Source organism: Microtus ochrogaster, chromosome 4 (assembly GCF_000317375.1).
Source record: "Microtus ochrogaster isolate Prairie Vole_2 chromosome 4, MicOch1.0, whole genome shotgun sequence".
NCBI lineage: Eukaryota > Metazoa > Chordata > Mammalia > Rodentia > Cricetidae > Microtus > Microtus ochrogaster.
The window spans coordinates 40,356,666-40,381,647 of NC_022011.1; the positions used below are offsets into that span (position 1 = coordinate 40,356,666).

The following is a 24,982-nucleotide window of genomic DNA, read 5'->3' on the forward strand; positions in this document are numbered from 1 at the left end:
AGAGGAGAGGAGAGGAGAAGAGAGGAGAGGAGAGGAGAGGAGAGGAGAGGAGAGGAGAAGGAGAGAAGGGAGAGGAGAGATACAAAGACAGTACTGCTGTTTTTCTGTCTTTGCTGATGAGCCAGAAGTCATATCCTTATTTTTGACAAAATATGGAAAGCATGTGTGTGTGTGTGTGTGTGTGTGTGTGTGTGTGTGCACATGCTCACCATGAGTGGTCATAGTCATGGGTATAGCATAGAAATCAAGGTCATAAGCTCTGTAGGTGAATCTGGTTTCGAGTTCTTGGCTCAGGCAGTTAATAGCCATGTGGCATTATGATGGTCATGAGTTCTTCAAACCTCAGTTTAAAATGGGTAAAATGGGTGTCATAGGGAATGCTGCCTCGCACAGAAAATGAGAGCGTTTTAATGCCTATTCCAGATTAAAGCATCCAAGAATAGTAGCGTGTACGTGTACATATGTGTACATGTACACACCTTACCTACTTCCAAAGTGTAATCTGTTTTTTTTTTTTTTAGTGTGAAAGAGTGGTTCAGAACCCTTCTCTCTAAATGCCTGTACCTGAGAGCAAGAAATCACTGGAATGCAAGGGCTGATGCCAATAGCTAGGGCTGATGCCATTAGCTAGGGCTGATGCCAATAGCTAGGGCTGATGCCGTTTCTGCCAGAAGGGACTGATAGGCGTCTCTGAGGCTTCAGAGATGGGTTCTTAGTGTGTGGTGGTGTATAGAAAAGGTTCTCGATGTGTGTTTCTGGCTGTGCCTACTTGTGCAGATGGAGACTGACAGATGGGAATGGTGTTCTTCGCAAAAGTGTACGTTGCTTTCCCTTAAGCCTGGTGCCTGGTTTCCCTGGGTCACCGCCTGTAAAAACGCAGAGCATAGTAGGAAATGTCAGATAACAGACAAGAGGTTACATGGGATCTGGAGCTCTGTGGGAGCCGGGACTCCCCTGAATATGACTGTGTGTTCAAGTGTAAGCGTGATTGTGGGACACTGTTTACATCTGTAAATGAGGACAATTATGGAGATGTGGTCTCTGTGATGGGTGGGTTGCTGTGCTATGCAGGACTGGGTCTAAATCTGAGTGTGCACGTTTTAAACGAAGAGGATACACATTTACACACTTCTTTTGCACAGTTTGTGTGTGAAGAAGGAGACTGAGGTTTATAGCGTTCATTTGTGTTTATCAGTGTAAGGATCTTTGAGTTTGAGGGCTCTGTGTTTGGGGAGCTGTGCCTCCTATCTACATGTCTAGGTCTCTGCCTTTCCCTAACTTTCAATATTGCTAGAGCACCATAGAAGGTAGAAAGTGTAGCAAAGCGAAGTGAAGGTGGATGTCCTCAGCAATTCCTTAGGGGAACTACCTTCCCACTGCCACCAACACACTCTGTTCTGACCTCCGTTCTAGTCAGTCCTTAGGAGCTAGTATAGGCTCTGGTTGTTCTGGAGCAGAGATATCTTTGCAGGAGACTGAGGAGTGTGTAGATATCCGGAATCTGAGGGATTGGTGTTAGCAGGTAACCATTTGCAACCACATGTACACAAATGTGCCGGGCTCGGCACTGTATCAACAGAGTGTGGCTTCACATGGAATCCAGCTCTGCAGATGGGCTGACCACGGATTCCTCTCGCACTTATGAACCGGCTGTGCGAGGGCGGTGGGTGCCCTTGAGGGAGAGGCGGTAGTAGGAGCTGTGAGGTTGTAAGCCCGCCAGTGTCTTTGTACGTTAGCATGTTCCCAGAGTCTCTCTGTAGCGCTGAGTTTCAGCGTGTCTCTCTGTGTGTATGTCTCTGAGTCTCTGCCTCCTTGAGAGTGTCTCGCTCTTCTTAGCGGGGAGGGGATTGGTCACGCATGACTCATCTTGAACGGAGCGGGGCTCCAGCGGCAGGGCGGTCGTCGCTGCAGCTGGAAGGGGAGGAGGACGAAGAGGAGGAGGAGGAAGAGGAGGAGGAGGAAGAGGAGGAGGAGGCAGCAGCGGCAGCCGCAAAGGCAGCTGCAGGGACCTCTCCAAGTTTGTCGGGACCTTCTTCGGAGGAGGCAGTGGCGCCGGCAGCCAGGGAGGCCGGGACTGAGTTCAGGCCGGGGGCGGGGGCTGAGGCTGGGCCCGGGGCTGCGGGGCCCGAGCCTCTGCTCTCCAGCTCTCTCAGCAGCCTCTGCCCCCAGGGCGCCCGAGGCCCCCCTCCGCGCCGCTCGCGGTGCTGTGCGCCCGCAGAGCCCTCTGCTTCCGTGCCGATGTACTGGAAGCATGAGAGCGCCGCCCCGGCACTGCCTGAGGGCTGCCGCTTGCCGGCGGAGGGCGGCCCCGCCACTGACCAGGTGAGCTAACTGGAGAGTGGGTGAGCCTCTATGGTCTCGGGGCCAGCGGGAAACAGATTCAGCTCGGCCGGGCCCAGTGGCGGGCAGTAGCAGGGAGGAGGGGTGCTGGGTGAGCCCGAGGAGTGTGTGCCTGCGAGTGTGAGAGCGCGCGAGCGGGTGCGGGGGGGGGGTCGCGGAAAGCGGGAACACATTATGCAAATGTTGGAGGAATTTCTCAAAAAGCGATTTAGCAAAGACATAGGCGAATCAAGAGGAGGCGAGGCCAGTATTGTCCGTCTGAATAGGCGCTGATAGCGCCGATGCGCCAGGGGTTGTGCCGGCGCAACGCTGAGAATCCCGACGCCCGGCCGGTCCCGGGCGCTCCGAGAGTCTGGAGGGTTCTCTTTCATCCTCCAGGAGGCCGCTCTTTTCTCTTTTTTGGCCTCATTTCATTTGCCGATCTCGCCCTCTTTGGCTCCAGGCTTCCCTTGGACTGGCCCTTCCAAAGGCGTTTGAATCGGTGTCAATATCCCCGCTTCAATTTCGCGGCGCGCGTAGGGCGGGAGGGCGGATGCTCCCAGTGCTCTGGGTTTTATTTTTCTCAACCACCACCACTACCACCACCACCCCCATCTCCTTTTTATTTTCTTTCTTTCTCTCTTTTCTCCTTTTTGCATTTTGTGCCTAGAGTAGGAGAAGGGAGGGGTGAAGGGAGAAAAAAATTCGATTTTTAATTACTACCATTAAAAAATCAAATTTGCAATTCTTTGGGCGGCCTGATGGATCTCACTGATTGACAGTTGGAATTGACACTCTGGCTACCTCTTATCTTGGGCATTCACGACAATTTCTAATTGCAGGTAGTTTGTGTGTGTGCGTGTGTTTTTTTTCCCCCCTCAGAGGCTTGGATTGCAAAGGAACTAAGCGATTACTTCAAGAGCCACGGGTTAAGTGCAGGGAGAGGGGGAGAGAGAGGGAAAAAACCCAATCCAAATTCAAATTGCTTCATTAGAGAGACACCGCTTTTGTGGGGAAGGGCTTTAAATGCCCACTACAAAGTTAGGACTCATTGTTCGCCGCCGGTTTATATAACAGGCGCGGGGAGGCGCTGGGCTCTGACAGCTCCGAGCCAGTTCATCAGCCGCCTTCGCCTGCATTCCCTCCCCCTCCCCCAGGTGATGGCCCAGCCAGGGTCCGGCTGCAAAGCGACCACCCGCTGTCTTGAAGGGACCGCGCCGCCTGCCATGGTGAGTCCTTTCGGCTCTGCTTTCGGCCCTGAGTTCCCCCAAGAACACAGGCCAGGGCATCTCTGGCTCAGCCTTCAGTCTATCAACCTCTACCCCTGCGCTGGAGAATTGCCGATAGGAGCCGCCTCTCTTTGAACCTTGCTTTTTCTGGCCTGGAATGTGGTCTTTGGCTACTTTCTGCACCCAGGATACACTGTGTTAAAAGTTGGGGGCCGCCCCTTCTTCTCCAATAGGTCCTTTCATTCTTGTCCTCCAGCCTAGGGCGAGACATCCCTGGCACATTTCGTTGCCAGTTGGTGCGCAAGGGAACCAGATTTGTCTTTATGGCAACTCTGGGTGTCCGACTTAGTGCGCTTCGCTTCCTCTTTCCCATTTTAGGCTCAGTCAGACACCGAGGCCCTGGCAGGCGCTCTCGACAAGGACGAAGGTCGAGCCTCCCCATGTACGCCCAGCACACCGTCTGTCTGCTCACCACCTTCTGCCGCCTCTTCCGTACCGTCTGCAGGCAAGAATATCTGCTCCAGTTGCGGTCTCGAGATTCTGGACCGGTATCTGCTCAAGGTGAGTCAGGATAGGTGTTGCCTGCACGTCGGCGAGCGTGAACTGCAGCAAAGTCCTGGGGACCGTAGGGAAGCAACGCCCTTGCCAGGTCCATTTTATTTGGCGTCCTAGTTCAGCAGCTGATGGATTGCGCAGCTTTGGTCAAGTGTGGGAGGTCTCCTTTTGCCCTGCGTTTCAACTAGAAAATAGAAAGAGTGTATTTCAATTTCCTTGAGCCTCCGTATTATAGAAGAAAACTAGGCAAGCCATACGCCCCTTCTGAGCTTCGGTGTCTCTCTCTGTAAATGAGGCTGGGGAGGCTGGGGGCGGGAGTGAAAGAGGCCCGCGCTGAGCCGACCCCCCCCTCCACCTCCGCCCCCTCCCCAGGTCAACAACCTCATCTGGCACGTGCGGTGCCTCGAGTGCTCGGTGTGTCGCACATCGCTGAGGCAGCAGAATAGCTGCTACATCAAGAACAAGGAAATCTACTGCAAGATGGACTACTTCAGGTAGGCTGCGGCGGTTGGGCCAGGAAGTGCTGGTGCACGCAGGTCTAGCACAGGCGTATCTTAGGCTACTAGTGTGGCCTGTGTTCTCCGATTCCTGAGCACTGCCGTCCCGAGTGCACTACGTGGCTCAGGGCACTGGCCCAGACCTCCTGCTCTGCACGGCTGATAAACAGAAGGCTCCAGATAAAGAACCGGTACTAGCACGAATTCGGGTGGGCGATCTGCCTCGGGTTCCTGCAGTCTGACGGACCCCGGTCGTGGTTCTGGCTCGGTCTGTGGTCTTTTCAGAGTCTCGGGTTCCAGTTGTGATTTGTCGAGCTTTGATGTCCGTGGTTCTGGCCGGGATGGGTCCGGCTCTTAGCCGCCACCCGTCTGCATCTCTAGCTTTAGTTACAACTTGAAAGGAAGTTGTGTCGTGGCCTGTCCAGGGAGGGATCCTAAGTTAGGCTCGGGACTCTTGTTTTAGCTTTGCTTGGCTCTCGGTTTGGGGCTCATATCTGCTCCAGTCCCAAGCGCCAACGCCACATCTCCAACGCTAGCCCAGCTCCTTGGCACTTAATCTTAGGCACCAACCTCGATATCTGCCTCAACTTATGCGGTGATCGCTTTTTGAATCTGGGTCATGACTAGGTCCCAGACTCCTGTTCCCTCCACTGCTCGGCCATCGTTTCTGTCCAGGCTTCAGCCCTGCCTAGGTTTAGGTTCTAGCTCTGGGCCCCCAAACCCGCTCTCGCTTTCAGAGCGCGGCGTTACATTCTACCTGGCTACACTCTGTGCGCTGCGGTACCGAAAGCATGTTCCCTAGCGGCTTATGATCCATCATTGCTGGTTGCGTGGTCCCGCAGGGCCTTGACCTTTCAAACTCTTGCAGGCCCCTAGTTTGTAGGCACACAGCAGGCGCCTGCTGACCGGGCCACGGGGTCGAGGTCAAGGCAGTGCCCAGGGGCACGACGAAAGATTTGCCAGATCTAGGCAGGAAGTAGAGAATCTGCTGGAGAATGATGTGGAATTGGTTCTTCGGAGCAGTGCCTTCTTTCAAATGCTTTCCGGAAGTGGATAAAGCTGCCCTATGATATACATTCCCCTACACACACACACACACACACACACACACACACACACACACACACACACACACACCCTTCTCTTTCAAGAGAAGTCCTGCCTGATTCAATCTTCCAGGGAGGACCTCGGCTCCAGAAAGCTTGTAAGTCAGGGAATGTGGTGGGTGGCCACCCTCAGACTCTTTGAACCTCCGGGGACCTTGAAAGAAGTCCTTGAACCTAGGGGGAAGTTAGCGGCACGTGGGAATGCAGTTCTCCAAGAAACCAGGAGAAGCAGCCTTTTCCTTCATGTTGTGGGTGGGAGTGCTCTGCCTGCCTGTCCTTCAGGGAGTCTATACGGTCTGGAATCTGCAGTGGTGCTGAAGACATGTCATTGAGCAGGGTCAGGGCACATGAACAGTGGGTATGTTCCGTTATAGAAAAACGTGTGCCTTGCTATTCGCATGTGAGCCATGAGAGCATAGGTCCTGCATGTGACTACGGAAACTTTGTGCGTGTCCCGCCCCCGTGGTTCGCAAGGTGCTCAGGACAGGGGACACATCTGGATGGGGATGTGGGAGGGCAAGTTGGGGTAAGAGGATTGGGACTTCATTCTCCCCCAGGGGTAAAGGTGGGTGTGAAGACAGAGCTTTCAGCCGACCACTGCTGTGCATTTATGCCTTGTGTGGTGTGGAACAAAAGGATGAGCTCCTCTGTCTGATGTTTTATTGATTTAGTTTAGACAGAAAATGTATATTACTGCTGTTTTCTAGTCACCTTCTGCTCTAGGCCCAACTCCTATTAGGGAGAGGGGAGACAACTGTTTGGGATCCCTTTGAACAAGTCAGCTACCAGGGAACCCACCAAGCCAGTGTCTGGGCCTTGCATTATAGAATAATGGCTGGGCAGGTGCCTTCTTCTGGCTGTTCTGATGACAAGGGCCGGGATAATCTTACCAACCTTATCCTGTGTCGGAATTCCTTCCCATTTTCTACATGCTGACTTGAGACTCCTTGGATGTCATGCTCTCCAAAAGCTTGAAGGACTCGCCAAAACTAGGCTCTTGATCCCATCATTTATAGCCCCCACCAATCCCTGTTCCACTGCACTGGGGTGGTGGATGGCATGCACAGCCAACCTGAGCAGAGGCAGGAGACAGAGCTCTGTGAGGCTAATTATGACCTTGGGCAAGCCACAGCCTCTCTGCTCTGTTCCTAAGATGGTCTCCTGAACCAAGGAGGCCACCAAGAGGGAGCAGTCTCCATAAAGGCTCATGAATGGCAGTGAACATGAATGCTTCAGTTATAGCCATTATGGCCATTGGCAGGCTGGGTGCCAGTCTTGAACCTGTGTTGGCATTTCCCCAGCCTGTCCAGCTGGGCCATTTCTGGGAAGAGGTTCTGACTGATATCCCTTTTCCAATGACAGGCCATCTCAAAACAAAACCAGATCCTAAGTTAAGAAAATAGCGTGAATAAAGCTCACTTTGCCCAAAAGCGAGGGTAGAGCTGGGAATTTTCAGATCCCTTCTCTCCCTGCCAGTTTCCATACAGGCGCAACTCATCTCTGGCAGCCTCACCAGTAACACAGATAATCAAACCCACGACAGGGAGAGAGAAGGCTGTAGAGCACCAGGCAAGGACTATTGTCTGCCTGAGCAGCAACATAGACTCTTCCCAGAGGGTTGAATAATGGTGTGTGGGAGGCAGAATTCCCGCTCAAGAACTGGGGCTAAGAGAAGGCCAGGCATGCTCCTCCAGGCCTCTGCTTCCTGAACCAGGGTCAAGGGTCTGATGGGGTGTGGACTGAAGTATTCTGCCAAAGGGAGGCAAGAGCTTCCAACAGGGCAGAGGAGACCAGTGAGGAAGAGCATGCCCAGGGTCCCAAGGAGTGGACACTTTGGGCTCCCAAGAGTGTCTAGCCTCTGACCTTGTCCCCACAAAAGGGTTTTATCCCAGATTCTATCTCCTCTCTTCCCCTTCCCTAACATTATCTTGTAGATTTTTCTTCAGGCTCCATTGGCAGAGTGGGGTGTTGATGGCTCAGAAATTAGACAGAGGTCGGGAAGAAACTCCAAGTTCAGCAGAGAGGGAAATTGCAAAGCATGGGGGGAATTGGGGAGTCAGCTGCTGCTTTGGACTTATTTCATTTGTGGGGGGCAGTTGGTTTCCCCCATGATGTGTCCTTTGCCAGGCTTCTGGAGATTTTGGCCTCTGTTTTTCTTCTCCAGAGAACTCACCAGCCATTGTGAGTTCAACTTGATTCTCCACCTCCCTGCTACTCTTGGCAAGATGTGGCTGAAATGTAAAATCACCAACAAGGAAGTGAGGAAGTGGGGTTTGCTTTAATTTCTGTACTTTTTTGGTGGGGGGCTTGAAACTACCCCCAATGCATGTGTTCCCCCTACATACACACACATACACGAACTGAAGAAGATTTTTGGTGTATGTGTGTGTGGAGGGGGTCTCACATTCCTTTTTTTGGAGCATTCATTTTTCCATTACCATCAACAAACACACCCCAGAGCAGCTCAGCGTGCCTACCTGCAGCTGTTGCCCCGTGGTCTGCTTGCCCTTGGAGCGCCTGTGGTCTCCTAGAACATTGTGTCCATTAGAGGCAAAGAAGACCAGTGTGCTAGGAGAAAAGCCCAGGGTCACCCAATGATTGGGAGCACACAGTGAGGCTACCTAACCTCTTATCTGTATTCTGTATCTCATTTAATCACGTGATCCACCCGGTATGATACATTATGAGAGGGGAAACTAAAGCTCTGAGGAATAAGGTAGGCTCACTAATAAGTGGTAGTGCTCAGATTAAGCACCATAGCCACCTGGCTCTAAAACTTCTGCCTCTAAGTGTCCCTATGCCTCTTCTACAGTCAAGGTACAGCTGCCACTCTCTGCAATTGTAAGGCACATAGAACGGCAAAGACCTCTCTCTGCTATCGCCCTGATTCTCCTCCAATTTTCCCAGTTTACATAAAGAGCACCCACTATATGCTTGTATGGCCCCAGGGGCAGAACAGAAGTAATCTTTTCAGAAGTTGGTAACTAGCAACTTTCCTGAGACCAAGGACCCTGGCCCTTATCCCTTTTCTCTTTGACAATGGGAATGGGAAACAGAGAGTTATAGGGATGCGGCTGAGAGCCTTAGCGATCCAGGGCTAACTGAAGTTCCTAGTCTCTGCTTGGCTTACAACCCTTGGTTGGGGGTGGGGGGTGGGAGGAGGCAGTCTTCTCTGGCTTTCCACCTTGACTCCAAGCTCTGTCTCTGGACTTCAGCCCCTTTCCTCAAAGCTAGGGTCCCAGGGGAGGCTAAGAGCCTGGACTCCAGCCCCTCACCACGTGCAGAGAGGCCCAGCAGCAACCAGCTGTTGGGGGACAGATGTTGAGGGGGGGGGGATGGAGAGAGCTGGGAAAGAAGGAGCCTCGGGCCAGGACCTCCAGTCAGGCTTAGGCTGCTGTTTAACCTTTTAATTGCTGGTTCTACAACCCTTTTCTTTTTAAGGGTTTTGATAGAAAGGACAGGAGGGGAGGGAAGAAGGGCTTCACTTCCAATCCTCGAGAAATCTATGGCTTTCTGTCTTGAATGTCTAAAACTCAAAATAAGTGATCTCCAGTTTCTTTCCGTCTTAAATGTAAGAGACCCCACCCTGAGCCTCGTTTCCCCACGTAGAAACGAGCAATTTAGTAGGTGGGGAAAGGAATTCAGAAGGGCTCGGGGTTTTTTTTAGAGGCTCCTTCACCCAACAAATATTATGAGCATCTTCAATGTGTCCAGGGAAAGTAGGTCTAGAAAACTGGAAAATGAGTCTGACCTGGTCAAGGGTGCAGTTCCGCCTACAAAACCGGCTAACCGGATTTCTGCTTTCCACTGTGGAGAGAGGGCTTGTTGGTATTCCTCTGTCCGGCACCTCTCCATCCTCAAAGCTCGTCAGGTCCTTTCCGTCTCCGCGTCTCCGCGCTGGAACCCTGCTGGAGACGAGCAAAAAATTCAGATCTCACAGCGTGGGTGGGGGTGTCAGTAGAATCATCCCCCAAACCCTTAGGCAACCCCTCCACAGCTCCCAAGCATCCCTTTCTTGAAGTTTCGTTGTCTTCGCCGACGCTGATTTTCGCTGTTTCCGGAATAGAACGGCTGGATTCTCTCTCGAAGCTTGTCGGGCAGAAATTTGTAGGTTTGTCAGACTTGGATCGTAGCTTCCCGTCGCTCTTTCTTGAGGAGACTTTGTATCTCGGGACACAATGCATCTAAACACAGCCACCATTTCTCCATGCATCTAATTGAAGGAGGATGGTTTGGTTGACTGGGCCAATTTGTGGCGCTTCAGTTTAGGGCTGAAGATAGCATTTGAAGTTATGTGCAGAGGCTGTGAATGTTGCTGGCGAGTGGATTACTGGGGGCACTTACCCTGGAGCGAGGGGATGGGGGTACTATGACCTATCTCGGTAGGCACCAAAGCCGGTGAGTCCCGGGGAGACTGGGACCAGGATCCCATGGAGTCAAGTGTGGGGATAGCGTGTGCTGGGTGCAGAGGACCACAGCCAAAGGCTGCTGCTCGGATTGCCAGCCCTTCCCTACTCTGCCTTTTCTCCATCTCCGATTGGCAGTTCTCAGAATTTACTTCAGGACTGGGCCAGCATTAGACCAAGGTCAATACTGTCCCCCTCTGGGATGCCAGGTGTCCTTATTTTCATTCCTGCTGCTCCTAAGTCCTTCAGCACCGCGAGGGGACCTCAGCTGCCACCATGAACTCTGTGTTGTGTGGAATAAGTCAACTGCGGTTTTTGAATCTCTGACTCCAGGGGTGATAATAAGTTTTGGAGTCTGTAGTTCACTGGTTCCAGCAAAGATGATGGGGTGCACTGAGCTGGGAGGGGTGTGCTTAACAGGAAGCAAAAGCTCTGGGAAAGGCTGGTTGTTCCATCATCCCAAAGTACAAACAATAAAGCCTGCCTCCCATGGGTGACCAGAAAGCGGTTTCATTGGGGCTACCACCAGCAGGACTGGGGGTGGGATATTGGCAAAGTCTCCATTTTCTGAGGGACTACAAACTGTTCTAGACTCCCCCACAGAGAAGCCATGATTTCCGAGGTCATGAAAAGCATCTACTTGGGTAGGGTAGGTGTTTGATTAGGCAAAGGGCTGAAGCTCAGCCTGAGCAAACCTAGAGGCGTGGGCAGGGTCTCTGGACTCCCTTTGTACCAGAGATTAATGTTGTGGAGTTTGTGAGAGAGTCCGAGGTGATGAATACGCTGCATTCCAGCATTTCCAACAGCCAATAACTTGAATTTGTCAAAACAGGCAATACCACGGTGTGACTGGAGTGAATTGTGCCGGGCTGTTTATCCACACACAGCAGTGTGAGTGTGCTTTCCAGAGGAAAGGTGCTGGCCTTGGAGACAGAAACACAAATCCTTTGGGTATTCTTAACCCATCTCCAAGAATGCCAAGGACAGAAGGGGCAAGTCAAAGATCCAGACACTTAAAGAACAGCATGATCAGTGCTGGTAGTGTGAGCAACTGGTGGTAGGCTCTGGGAGAAGGAATAACCTGCAAAGGCCTGGGGCTGGGAAAATGTTGGGGGTGGAGAGAACAAGAAAGGACTGAAAATGAGCTTCAACTGTGGCTTGTTCAGGGTGGGAGATGCTGAAGATTAGGAAAGAGGTGGCCCGAGGAGGATGTGGTCTGTTGGGTTTTGTAAATCCAAAGCATCTTGGACTAGACCCCAAGGATAGCATGGAGCCACCAGAGACTTTAAAAGCAGGTCAGGGGACAGGATTCTGTGTTCATGCTAAAATGTTAGCTGCCGACTTCATTGTGGATGATACATTGACACCAATCCTGGAAAGTAGGAGCGGAGTGCAGATGGGGCAGAGAGAGGAGCCTGATGGGGACCAGGCCAGGAAAGACAGCAGTGGGGAGGGGTGAGAATGTAAGGTTCTGATATCCACGCTGGAGGGCTGGGTGATTGCTGGTCCTGCTTCCTGGATAAGAGTGTGCACCGGAGGAGACAGGCTTAAGCAGGTGAGGTAGCACTTTAAGGGACTCCCAGCCTGGGATCCAGGCTGTAGCAGCCTAAAAGCCCCCATGAAAATAGCAGAGAAAGGAGGGGAAGGGACAAACAGACATGCAGAATGGAAAGAAGACATAAGGGACAAGGGAACATTTGATCTAGACTTTTTTTTTTTCCAATTAGTATTAGGATGTCATGGGCTCCAGAGTTCAGGACTGCTTGGTTGACTGCAAGGCACTAAGCTCATAGTAGTCATTGCTATGGTCATCTTCATAGCTCAGATCAAGGAAAATAAGAAGTAAAAGCAATTCAATGATCTGTGGGGTCTCAGAGTCAGTGAGGGCATGCAGATGTATCCTGAGGAAAGTTTCCTCTTTGGAGTCAGGCCTGCTAGGGTCCCTGTCCTTGTGTGGTGTGTGACTCAGCCTGTCCTAGGTCCTAGATTCCTGATCTCTTCCTCTGCAAAATGAGAACTGAGACTAAACTCTGTGAAGCATTAGTATCTTGCAAGGCAGGCAATGCTCAAAACTTTCCCTGTTTTGTACTGCAGGGTTTTCCTAACACTCATAGAATATCATAATGAACACATATACAAATGTTAAGTGATTGTTGAGAATATTTGAGAGATTCAGTAAAGCAAGAAGAAAATAAAAATCTCTCTCTCAATCACTTCTTGATGGGACTTGGATGCACGGGAGTAAAGGATTCAAGTGTAGGGTAATTGCCACGTGAACCCAGGGCAGTGAGTGCCCTGAGCGATAGAGTGGGAGACTTTCTGAACTTTGTCCCCCTTTGTCCCACAGCCGATTTGGAACCAAGTGCGCCCGATGTGGCAGACAAATCTATGCCAGTGACTGGGTGCGGCGGGCGCGCGGCAACGCCTACCACTTGGCCTGCTTTGCCTGCTTCTCCTGCAAGCGTCAGCTGTCCACCGGGGAGGAATTCGGCCTGGTTGAGGAGAAGGTGCTTTGCCGCATCCATTACGACACCATGATCGAGAACCTCAAGAGGGCCGCGGAGAATGGTACCCAACCCATCCTACCCAGCACCTAGTCCCAGCCTTTTCCCACCATCCCTAGCACCTAGGTATGGTCCGCACAGTTGTACCCGCTGAGTGGTCCTTGAAATATCTGAAAGTGGATTGGGGGGCGGGCGCGGGGAGGTTACACGTGGAGCATGCGCTCTGGCTCCATCATTTGTGTGGTCTCTACTGGTCCTTGCATGCCACAGCCTACAAGCGCATTGGCCTGTGGAGCACCCTACCCCACCTGCCAGCTATCTGGGCAGTCCTTTCCACGTCCTTATGGGTCACACGAAGCCAGAGGCTAAGGGTGGCTCATCCTGGATCAGGGGTTCTGAATATAAAGGTTTCAAAGACAGGGCTCCACCATACAATGCCAACAGCTGAAGTTTTCCCTTTTCTCTAAGGGATTTTTCCTGCCCTACATTTGTGCAAGATATCTAGATGATGGTCTAGAATGTTCCTTGAATCTCCTCTGGCTCTGACATTATGACCTTTCTAAGACAGATATCTCAGGATCAGGGTGAAAATCTTCCAGCATGCCAGGGGGGTTGGGGTGATGTATAAGGGGAGGTGGGGGACCCTAGTGGATCTGTGGGCAGAGGCAGCGTAGTTCTGCTCTCAAATGTGGCTGGCTGTGTAAGTCCTTACAACACTTTTAGGAGCTTTGTGCTATTTGTAGCTAGGAAAGAGGCAGAGGTTATTTACGTCTAGAAGGTCTGCTAGAGCCCTAAAGCTCAGTGTTTTAACTATCATAGCATAGCACACTACACTATGATACTTCATCCCTATGATCCAGAACCCCTTCAACAGCCAGGAGACTCCTGAGATGTGCTTGTCTCTGTTTCATTTTTCCCATCTAAAAAAACAGTAGCCCTTAAGCTGACTGATTTTCTTGGGATATTAATATTGCACAGCTCCTCTCAAGGAGCATGGACCTCCCTACCTCAATGTCTGGGTACCAGTGGAGGGCTAGTTAGGGACCAGCAGTTCCTGGCCATGGCCTCACCCAAGGTCATCACTTTCTCCTGCTGGGATCAGTAGCTAAATGGGGAGCAACTGAACTTGGAGCACATTGAAGTTTCCTGTAGTGCTGGACAAGTCGGCAGTGGAGCTGGGTTGGAAACTCGGGAGTCAGAGCTTCCTCTACACCATGGTTAATCAGTAAACCACAGGCTCCTTTCACTCCTGGACCACCCAGGGCCACCCTTAGTCATGGTCTGCCAATGACATCCTATGCGGGACAGCTTGAACACTTGGGGGGCTTCTGGTCACCCACCATCAGCATTAGCCATCGCTTTTAAACAAAACAACACCCACATTCATTACAGAAAAATGAGGAGAGGTGGTTAAGAAAACTTCAAGATGTCGTTACTCCCTGTTTACAGTTTGTTCTTTGTACATATAGTTTTTCCCTTCTGCATAGTTCTTTCCCCCATTAAAATGTTACAACAAACTGTGAGCAGAGGTTATCCCTGAGTGGCAGAGTCACTGGTAACTTTCCCCTTCTCAGTACTTGCCAGAGTTTTGGGCTTTTGATAAGAACAGTGTATTATTTTTGTATTCAGAAAAATGAAGTATTACAATGAGAATATATCTGCTGGTTTACAATCATAGCTGCAAAAGTTCTATAAAACAGACAGTACCTAAGATATGCTCTAGTTAGTAAACCATACTTTGGAGAAGGTAAAATGTAATTCTTTTAAATACTTCAAAAGTTGCTGGGCGTGGTGGCACACACTCCCAGCACTCAGGAGGCAGAGGCAGGTGGATCTACATGAGTTAGTGACCAGCCTGGTCTAAGGAGAGAGTTCCAGGACAGCCAGGGCTACACAGAGAAACACCACTCTGCCTCCAAACACCAATAATAATAATAATAATAATAATAATAATAATAATAAATAAATGAAATAAAGAAAGAAAAGAAAAGAAAAAGGCACTGAAATACCGAAAGTAAAAAGTCCCCACAGTGAAACTCTTGGAGGTAGGCCACTGGAACTACTGGAACCTTCCCACCTCTTCCCTTCCCATTGTTTCTGTGAAATTGGGATTATAGCTTCTGCAACTGCATGCTTTTGTTTTTATCTCCATCTTGGTTTCCCTCCAGCTTACCTAGGAGGGACGATAGGGTCAGACAGGCTCCAGATCTGAGACAGAGAATCTGGGGTTCCCACCCAGGAGCTTTCTTCTTTCTGAGCCTTAGTTTCCTCTCTTAAAAAAAAAAAAAAAAAGCTATAGTATTGAGAAGAGCTCTAGGCTGGGGACTATGACCTTGGGATCCCAGCTCCCAGCCACCTCGCTCCTGACCCTTCCAGGGACAAGCTCCCCCCACCCGGTCCTTTCCAGGCTGCCACTAGAAGAGATGGGGACGCGTGGTCAGCCGCTTCTGTCGCCCCCCAGGGAACGGTCTCACGTTGGAGGGGGCAGTGCCCTCGGAACAGGACAGTCAGCCCAAGCCGGCCAAGCGCGCGCGGACGTCTTTCACCGCAGAGCAATTGCAGGTACCAACCCCGACCCTTCCGCTAGCCCGGAGACGAGTGGGCGGGGCCTCGGAGTGGGCGTGGCTGTGCGGGACTGGTGACTCCACCGCCTCCTGCGGGGACCCGCGGGAGGCCGCGCGGGCAGGACTGCCTGGGGCGTGGCCTCGGGCCCCGAGCCTCTGATTGGGCGGAGGTCTCAGGGCCCTCGTGTGCTCCGCAGGTTATGCAGGCTCAGTTCGCGCAGGACAACAACCCCGACGCGCAGACGCTGCAGAAGCTGGCGGACATGACGGGCCTCAGCCGCAGGGTCATCCAGGTGGGGCTCCAGGGTCTCGGCCTTCAGGTCTGGGGCGGGCCTCGGGGCGAGCGCTGGAGCTCGTAGCGGAGGGTCGCGGGTGCACGTGGCCGACCCTCTCCAGTGTGGCCTAGATCCCCTGGCGGCACGGCTGACCCTTTTCCGCGATTGCTGAGACTGCGGAGGCTGTCGTTCCAGGTGTGGTTTCAGAACTGCCGAGCGCGTCATAAAAAACATACACCGCAGCACCCGGTGCCGCCCTCAGGGGCGCCCCCATCCCGCCTCCCCTCCGCCCTGTCCGACGACATCCACTACTCTCCGTTCAGCAGCCCCGAAAGGGCGCGAATGGTCACCCTGCACGGCTACATCGAGAGTAAGTGATAGAGATTCTGGGGCCGCCGGGCCTGTGGGGAAGGGGACGCTGAGAAGTGCTCCTCGGTTTGTTGGCGGGGTGGGGGGTATCTGAAGACTAGTGGATAAAGATGGGGGGGGGATGTCAATTTCCCGCTCTTCTTTAATGGATCCTGCCCTTGGTAGAGGGAGCAAATAGCAAAACTTCAAGCAGCCACTGTGTATGTGCGTGGGATGGGGCAGGACAGCCTATAAGAAAGATGCCAGGTGGGAGTGTGTGGGGATGCTGGAGCCAGAGGAGCATTGCCTCTAAGCAAGCTGAGCTCTGAAGGATGGGCTAGACTTAGGGGAACTCAAAGTGGGCAAACCCTGGCTCAAAGGGCATCCTGGCATGGGCGCATTTGGGGAGCAGAGGCCAGGATGGCATGATCACCCAGGGCTGTGAGGCCTTTGGACAAGTTGCAGACTCTCCTCCAACCCTTCCGTTTCCTCATCTGTGAACTAGAATAGCGATACTGCCTGTCAAGGATATTGAGAATTTAGTGACATGGGCATCCATCAAATGTGTACTCTGAGTGCCTCCTGTGTTCTTAGCACTGAGATAGAAGAGTCAGTAAATAGGTCAGAATTGCACTGCTCCTGGGACTCACATTCCAGTGATGAGGGACAAATATCTCCATCCCAGTCTGTCCCTCTCTTCCTCCTCCCTCCTTCCTGGAGTCCATGTGGGCAGGATAGCAAGTGGTCCCAATAGAGACAGTAAGGGTAGGATGTGGGTGGGCGGTGAGCACTAGAGGGTGGGTGGGTCATGGCGAAATGATCTTGAAGCTGGAACCTGAATGAGTGAAGGTATGGACTGGATTTCTGAGAGCCAAGCAGTCACTGAGAGCCAAGTGAATCTGCTAATGAGCAGGTGCTTATTACAGAGTCTCTTTCCCTTTGGGGTCGTTTCCTCAAGCTGGGTATGACCAAAAAAAAAAAAGTCATACACACGCATACCCTCAAGCAATAATCTGTGAACTCCAACTAAAGGGGAAAAGACGGGACCAAACTCTTTCTTAGAGAGCACCTACCTTGTGCCCGAGGCGATGCCTTCTGAAGCTCTGAACATCTTTGGTCATTATTCCATTACGCAGACTAGGAAACCAAAGGGGCTACTGTTAAGTTCCAGGAACTCGAATGACAGAGTGTGGACTGTGGCATTGTAACTGCCTGGGATCGAGCTACGAAGCTCCTTCCTAGCTTGGGGACACTGGGCAAATTTCTTAGCTTCCTGGATTGCTAGACAGTTTCCTCATTCGTTAAAACTGGGGCAGTGAGAGTAGCCCCCCTCAAAGCAGTACTGTGGGCAACACCGAGATAACTGACTTAACGGCCCCATTTAGCATGTATAGGCTAAGCATCAGCTGCTTTGGGATGCAAGGGGCAGAGCCCTCTATGCTGTGCCAGGCTGCCAGCTGGCACTGTCTCTAGACAGTTCCATTTCTGAACCTTCTCACCAGGAGGGACACTTTCTCCCTTTTGTTTCTAAACAGTGACTTAATGTCCAGCCTGAATAACACCTATTAAACACTTGCTGAAGGTGCCAAAGACTAGGGACTCTCTTGGCAGCCAGCTAACACTTGGCGGAGAGCGGTAATGGGTCTAGGTGACTTCTGTCGGGAGTGGATCAGGACTCTGTTCATGTATTCTGCTGACCAAGCCTAGATTTGTCTTTGATTCTAGAGGAGTCAGGACATGCGCACCGCCGCTGCGTGACCAAAGGACAACCTAGCCGTTTGCTTTGCCGTGAACTGAAGACAAGAAGTCTTGGGTTTTCTAAAATGTTAAAGCTGTGAACTTAGAGGGTTTAGAAGTGGACCCAAGCCCTTCCATTGACAGTCAACTAATTTCAGTGCTTAGAATCGAATTTAAATAATTAAAAAGAAACCGTTGGAACCAGATTCCAGAAAATGTACAGACACGGTTATTTGAGTAATTTGAAGCTGTTCAGAAATGTCTTGTAAGAATTAAATAGGATTGCCTTACCCTGCAGAGGAGAGAATTGTGTCTTAGGCACAGCAACTTGGCCCAACTGACTTATCGCTTGCAAGTGTCTGTTTAGGCGTCATTGTGAGCAGGCAGGGCAGTCTGCAGAAGAGACAGGCAAATGAATACTTAGCTATAGTGGTAAGCAGGCCGAAATGCGTGAGAGATTTGGAACAGAACCAATAATAAACTTTTCTCAACAGTTTTAGATGTTGGAATAGGGTACGGAAGTTCATTCAACCAATATTTAAAGAGTACCTCGCAGGCATTGGGGAGATCACTCAGCAGTTAATGGTATTGGCTGCTCTTTAGGAGGATGAGGGTACCAGCTGGAGAGATGGCTCAGAATTTGAGATCACTGGCTGATCTTCCAGAAGACCCTAGTTTAGTTTCCCAGCACCCACATGGCAACTCACAACTGTCTGTAACTCCAAGATCTGACACCCTTGCACAGACATACTTACGGGCAAAACACCAATGCAGATAAAATAAAAATAAAATTTTTAAAAAGAGGATAAGGGTTTGATTTCCAAAACTCATACAGCAGCTCAGTACTGTCTGTAACTCCAGTTCCTCCATGGGCACAAGCACATGCAAGTAGTGCACAGACATACATGCAGGCCAGGCACCCATATGCATAAGCTGAAATAAGAAAAGAGTGCCTTGTGTATTCTGTGCTCCATCCTAGGTACCTGAAAGCCAGTAAGGTCAGGTGTGCATGGGGGATGTCATAGAGCTTGCATTCTAGTTGATGAAGAGACAGTATTAAAAAAACAATGAAATTATATGTAAGTTGGGTGACTAGGGCTAGTCAAGAAAAAAATGAAGTGCAGTCAAGAAAAAAAAAAGAAGAAGGACGGGCCTGTTTGTTGGGCTGCAGTTAGAAGCAGAGCAGTGAGGACAGGATCTCCTGGGAGGCAGTTCATAACCTGCCCTTGTTGATGCTCTGGAAATCAGAATGTGTGGGTGAGGATCTGAATAGATGGGTACATCCTCTTTGCAGGAGGGCCTCTGGACATTCCTATAGGAATGTTGACATTCCAGTGAGCTGGGCTGTAGCACAGGATAGAGTCCTACACATACATAGCATTGCAGCCGACTCATTTGGGACCGTTCCCAGAGCCCCTCAGGTGGCAAGCCACAAAGCTAGAGCCCTGGGTTAATGATCAGGCGTCAGCTTTCTGAGCACACAACAGGTGGGGATCCTGTGTGGTGCCTGGGGAACGGGCTCCAAGGCATCCTCTCGTCCACAGGTCAGGTTCAGTGCGGGCAGGTGCACTGCCGACTGCCTTACACCGCGCCCCCTGTCCACCTCAAAGCCGATATGGATGGGCCGCTCTCCAACCGGGGTGAGAAGGTAAATGGAGCCTGGCTGTTTCTGGTGGGTCAGAGCCTTCCTGCTGGGAATGGGTTTCTGGCAGTATTCCCTGTGACTGAATGGGTACCATGTCGTGCTGTGGCAGATCACTCAGGCCCCCAGTGTGTCCCCAAGGCAGTCATCAGAGCAGCTTGTTGTGTGTTCCATGTGCTTGACTTCTCTGAAGTCGTCCTGTAGCCCTGTCCCACCCACTGGCAGCGAAACTGTCTTATTTACCTACTCTGAATTTACTCATGCTTGGAGGTTCTGGAGAGGGTTTCTGTCCTACACCGTTCCACTTCCTGTTTCCCTTTTTTCTGTTCACTCTGCCTGTTGGCAGTACCTAGTTGTCTAGGGCCGGTGGAAGCTCATTCCCCCTGGGAATGACAGGTGAAAGTAGCTAGGTCTACTTTAGATGTAACCAGCAGTGGGTAGGAACGTCGTCTCTAATAGTTAGCCTCAAGGCCGTTATCCCCAAGCAGCTCCTTATTTCAGCGCTCCCTAGAAGAGAAGCCCACACGTGACCCAGGGTCCACTGGCAGGGCCTTCTCTGTAGTAGCGAAGCTTTGGTCACTCCAGGATTAATACTGAATTTAGTAAAGGGTACACAGATGTCACTCAGTCTCGTGGCTTGGTTTAATCTTGTCCATAGGTGAAAGTAGCTAGGTCTACTTTAGATGTAACCAGCAGTGGGTAGGAACGTCGTCTCTAATAGTTAGCCTCAAGGCCGTTATCCCCAAGCAGCTCCTTATTTCAGACGTGGAGAGCCAGAGGCTCAGAGCCTGGGTGAGGGGAAAGTGGTGAGAAACAAAGCCCTAAGGATGCTAGGTGGGGACCTTGGACTTTAGCAGGCATCTGGGTGATGGTGGTCCTCAGTGGAACTGGGTAGGGTGATCACGGGGGAAGCAGGAAGCTCTTGGTGTGCCTGGGAATCCCAGAGGCAGCTTGGGAAGGTGCTGATCCTCAAACCAGGGGGAATGAGCGCTGGAGGCCAGCATGAGTGGTGCTTGGGGAAGAGGACACTCCTGAGGAAAGGTCTTCCTCACTGCTTTCTGAAACCTGCTGCGCACAGGGCTTCCTAGGAGGTGGGCGCCATGGGGCAGGGGCTGGAGGGTGGGGGTCCAGAGGGCCCAGCAGGACGGTATAGTAGCATTGCATGAGACTCTGATGAGCAAGCTCCAGGAGGATGAGAGCTGCTGACTGTGGAGCCTAGCACTCTGTACCTTTATAAAGTTAGCACTTTATAACCTTGAGGTTAGTACTTTATACTGGCTGACATCTCCCAGCTGCCTTTGGTGTGGGCATGGCCTTCTCTTTTTCTTTCTTTTTGGTGTTTTGTTTTTGTTTTTTGAGACAGTTTCTTTGTGTAGCCTTGGTTGTTCTGGCACTCACTCCATAGACCAGGCTGGCCTTGAACTAATTCACAGAGACCTGCTTGACTTGAAGCTGGACTCGACACTGGGACTGCACAGGGAGAGCACATAACCTCTGCCCTCAAGGGCTCTGTGGTATAGATAGATTTTGGGCAGTTACATTGTAGGGTGATGGAGCAGACAGAATGGGGGACAAACGTGACCCCAGAAGATTCAGAAGAGGGAGTGACAAGCTCAAGGGGAGAGGCAGGGAAGAGAAGGGCATCCATGTCAAAAGAGCAGCTGGTCCAAAGGCATGGAGAAGACAGAGCTAGAAGGACCGCTGATGCTCAGTGTGGTTGAGGCCCAGGAAGGTAGGGGAACTGGTAGAGGCCCAGTCCCTGGAGTGAAAGGTTTGAGTCAGGAGCTGCAGCAGTGCACAGGGTTGAGCTCAGAGGAAAACCTTTGTTTCTCATATGCTGAGCTGAGCTGTGGTTGTGTCTGGTTCAGTTTGAAAGATGAGCCAGGCTGGGTGATGGCAGCTTGGCTCTAGGTTCTTGGCCTCTGGGTTTGTTTGTTGAGCCAGAATCCCTCGCTCTGGACTGTGTCCCCAGTTTTGTAGCCAGAAGCTCCGTGGTACATTGTGTGTCCTTCCTTCATGACCTATTACCCTCTTGCTGTCAGGCCTGCTTGCCAGCTCCTGAGCACCTCAGCTAGCCACAGCTGCTCATGCATGTGCGTGCAGTCTGCAGGCTACACATGTAGGGCGGGACAGACGACAATTTTAGCTTTCTCCCAAGTCCTTCTGGGAAACCTCTGAGGATACCAGAGTCTCCTTGGTGCTGGTTCACTTGTTCACACTAGTGCTGGCAGCCAGGCAGTGTGGCACATGCCTTTAATCCCAGCACTTGGGAGGCAGAGGCAGGTGGATATATGTGAGCTCAAGACCAACCTGGTCTACAGAGAGAGTTCCAGGATAGCCAGGGCTGCAAAGAGAAACCTTGTCTTGAAAAATAAAAGCCAAAAAAGAAAGAAAAAAAAGAAGGACTAATGCTGTCCTGGCCAGCCCTGATCACTGGAGCACCATGGAGCTTCCTATGTCTACGACAACATCATTTGGCCCCACATACCTGTTAAGTTCTGAGAACTACATTTCTTCCTGGTCATATACCCTGATCCCATAGCTCTAGCATGTAGAATGGTCTTAGAAGTCAGGGTTGGTTGGCCTCCATCAGGTGGAAGAAATGCAACCTGCAGAGAAAGGTCTAACCAGAGTTATTTCCTAATAGGAGCTCAAAGCCAGGGGTCTGAAGTTTAGGCCCAGAGGAATGCTGGGGCTGGGTGAAGCAGAGTATGACCTTCTGAAGTCAGGTGACCCAGAGTCCCAGATCAGTCACCTCCTCCCCAGAAGACCTTGAAGTATAATTAGCTTCTTGTGACTTGAGTTTCTGCCTCTGCTAAATGGGGCTCTAATCATTTTTGCCATCCTACAATGCTGTAGAAACGGGAGGCAGTGTGTGTGAAGAGCCCACACAGGTGCCTGGTGCACAGAAGGTACTCAGCAGCTCTTGCTTATCAACATCTTCTCAGTGCTCCCCTACATGTGGGAGATATGGATGCCTGAAACTGTGACATGATAAGGCTCAATTCATAATTGGGCAAGTCAGAGATTAATAAAATGGCAAATAATAGAACAGTCACAATATGCTGTGTATCTGTGCTGCTTTGTTCCTGGGGTCCAAAGAAGAGCACACAGTGGCTCTCCGCTGCTGCTCTTGCTCAAGAGACTTTGCCATCCCGACTTACACATGAGGAAACGGGCTAGGAGAAGGGAAGTGAGCTGCCCAAGGTCTCACAGGAAGTAAATTGAGGGATGGGGTTTAAGCTTAGGTCTTAGCTTTGGAACCCCACCATTGTTCTCCAGGCCTTGAGGTCCCCTGTGCTGCTTGGTGGGAAACACACCAGCTCAGCCACTTGTGTTGCCCTTCTCTTGCAGGTCATCCTTTTTCAGTATTAACGCTACCGGCACTTGCGCATCTGTCCATGGGCACCGCACAGCTGCCCCTCAGCCGCTGAGATCAGCATCCAGCTGTGGCCAGGGATCCACCTCTGCATACACTCTCACCCACTGCCATCCTGCCCTCTGCCAGTGGTCACCCCAGCCCAAGCCCGGTCTTTCCCTCCCCTGCCAAGAACCAGAACCCACCAGGAGCAGCAGAGACCCTCTCTGAGAAGGCAGGTTCCCAGAAATGTGGCATCAGCATGAAAACAAGCAGCCTGCCCTTCCTCATCAAACAGGAATCATCGCTAACAGCTGATCACAGGAGCAATGGCAAACTGAGTCGCGAGTCACCAACAGTCTCCTACTTCACAGGTTTTCTTCCCCCCACATTGGCCTTTATTTACTACTTTCTTAGAACCATCTCTGAATTCTGAATAGCCAACCACCCCCAACATTATATACTCTGTTGCTTTTGTCTGGAAAACTCTACAGTGTTTGTGGGATGTCCCCAAAGAAAAGCTATGTTCTAATTTTATCATTTCCATCTGTCTGGTTATGTCAAGTTAACTCAGAAAAAGAAGAGATCCTGACCAACCCTGAGAGGCCCAGTAGGGCGGAGATGGAGGCCTGCCCAGATGAAGAGACAGAGGGGCAGGCAGTGGTGGATGCCAGAGAACACCCCCCATTGGCATGGAGGAGTGGGACTGGGTACACTGGACTTGGTGGGGTGATAACCGTTTCAGCTACCCAGCAGGAGTCAAGGCAAGGATATGTACCATCTGCATAGTGACACTGCTGAATGTTTGGGTGGGCTGGCATCAGGGACCCTTGTAGACCACTTCTCAGTCCTGAGAGGAGGGCCTGAGCCAGTCTTCTCTGGGGGTGGGGTGGGGTGGGAACAGAACCCAGTGAAATGGTGGTCCAAATCTTAGTTCTGATTCATGCTGGAGTGAAGAGAGGTGCCCATGGCCTCAGTGAGTAGCCAAGCCCAGGATTTCAGCAGGCACCTCTGCAATTTCTCCAGCAACTCTGAGCAGAGCCAGCTCCACCCATGCTCCACCCATTCCTGAGAGCAGAGGCCAATTCCAACTAAAGGTCTCAGGGTACACAGGGCCCCTTCTGTTTTCAGGGGGTGCCCATTTGTCCCACACTTATCCTGTGATTACAGAAGCACTTGGTGGGCTGATGCACTTCTCACATGACGCTGCTAGCGGCATGTTTTCTCCAGAGTCCTCCTCTTTGCTTTGAGAAGGAGACTCCAGGACAGGGAAGGCAAGTTTCTAGAATGAATGCAGTTGCTGTCCTTACTTCACCCGTGACAGACATCACTAATCTATCACAGCACTCTATCTCACGGAGTCTGGATAAGGTTTCAGAATCCCCATGCTTGAAATTAGCACTTGATGAGAAGCATTGTGCTATTTGCTGTGGGACCTGGAGGAGGGTTAGGCATGGGTGCCGCCCCGGAAGGGAACTTTCATCATTTCCCTTCCAAAATTGTCAGCTGACTGAGGACAAAGAGAAAGCACCTCCCAGAATGCTGTGAGCGTGGTTCAGTTCAGAACTCCGGCAGTAGCCTGAGCCAGGCACTGACTTAGGCAGGAGGAACCTGGCCTGATCTGGCTTTGGGGAACCCAGATCTTTCCTCTGATTTTGCTCCTTAATGATCAAAACCCCAATTGCAACCATGTGGGAAGTGGCCAGCTGAACCCAGGTCACTCGTCCCCACTCTGCCTTGAGCCTTCCCCCGGGGTCTAATTTTTGTGTGGGTCACGTGGCAGTAGCATGTTGCAGTTCAGATGTCTTCACTACCCTGTTCAGAACAGCCTGGGAATGTACAGGCCGACAAGGCTATTTATTTAAATACACACAGAAAAGGGGGGAACACACAAACGGAAAAAATAGTAAGCACTTTTTTTGTAAACCAATGTCTGTTTTGTTACATACCTTTCATGTCGTGCTTTGTAAATGTCTTATTTGTGTAATAAATAAAGTTAATGCGAGTAGAAGTGCTGGCACTTAAATCCAGAATATGATGGGATTCCATTTCTTTCTTGCTCTTCGGTTAAGGACTTAGGTCTGAGCTGCCGGATGGCGCCATAGCCCAGGCAGTGGACTGTGCTGAGGGACGGTGACGGGTTTCTTCTCTAACATTGCGTCATCGCGTGGATTGACTGCTTTGTGGGAAGCCAGGCTGGTTGTTGACCTCTGTTCTGCTCTCTGAATGCCAACTGTCTGCTGTGTTCTGTGCTGCTCTGCCTCAGCGAAACCTCAGTCTGGCCAGTGCTATCCACAGACATTCCTCTCATATGCTGGGGAACTGAGGGGAGGCATTTGAGCTGGATCCAATCCAGTAAGATACACGGAATAGGTGAAACGGGAAAGTGTTGGGGAGGGCATGGAAGAAGAGAGACAGGGATCCTCTGGGGAAGAATCCAAT

At 51.3% G+C, this 24,982-nt stretch overlaps 1 protein-coding gene across 5 annotated transcripts; it reads left to right on the forward strand.

Annotated features, from left to right (window-relative positions):
* Positions 1-1,539: 1,539 nt before the first annotated feature.
* Lhx6 (LIM homeobox 6) lies at positions 1,540-24,566 on the forward strand. 5 transcript variants are annotated; one of them, XM_005345969.3, is made up of 10 exons: positions 1,540-2,322; positions 3,477-3,548; positions 3,927-4,109; positions 4,476-4,597; positions 12,460-12,680; positions 15,078-15,178; positions 15,378-15,473; positions 15,651-15,825; positions 19,085-19,188; positions 22,537-24,566. In XM_005345969.3, the coding sequence occupies exons 1-10, from the start codon at positions 1,858-1,860 to the stop codon at positions 22,555-22,557; spliced, it is 1,560 nt and encodes a 519-aa protein (XP_005346026.2). In that variant the 5' UTR covers positions 1,540-1,857; the 3' UTR covers positions 22,558-24,566. The 5 variants fall into 5 exon arrangements, with proteins under 5 accessions (XP_005346026.2, XP_005346027.2, XP_026633531.1 ...); XM_026777717.1 differs by lacking the exon at positions 1,540-2,322 and adding an exon at positions 2,982-3,161; XM_005345970.3 differs by lacking the exon at positions 19,085-19,188 and having other exon boundaries at positions 1,545-2,322.
* Positions 24,567-24,982: the final 416 nt, after the last annotated feature.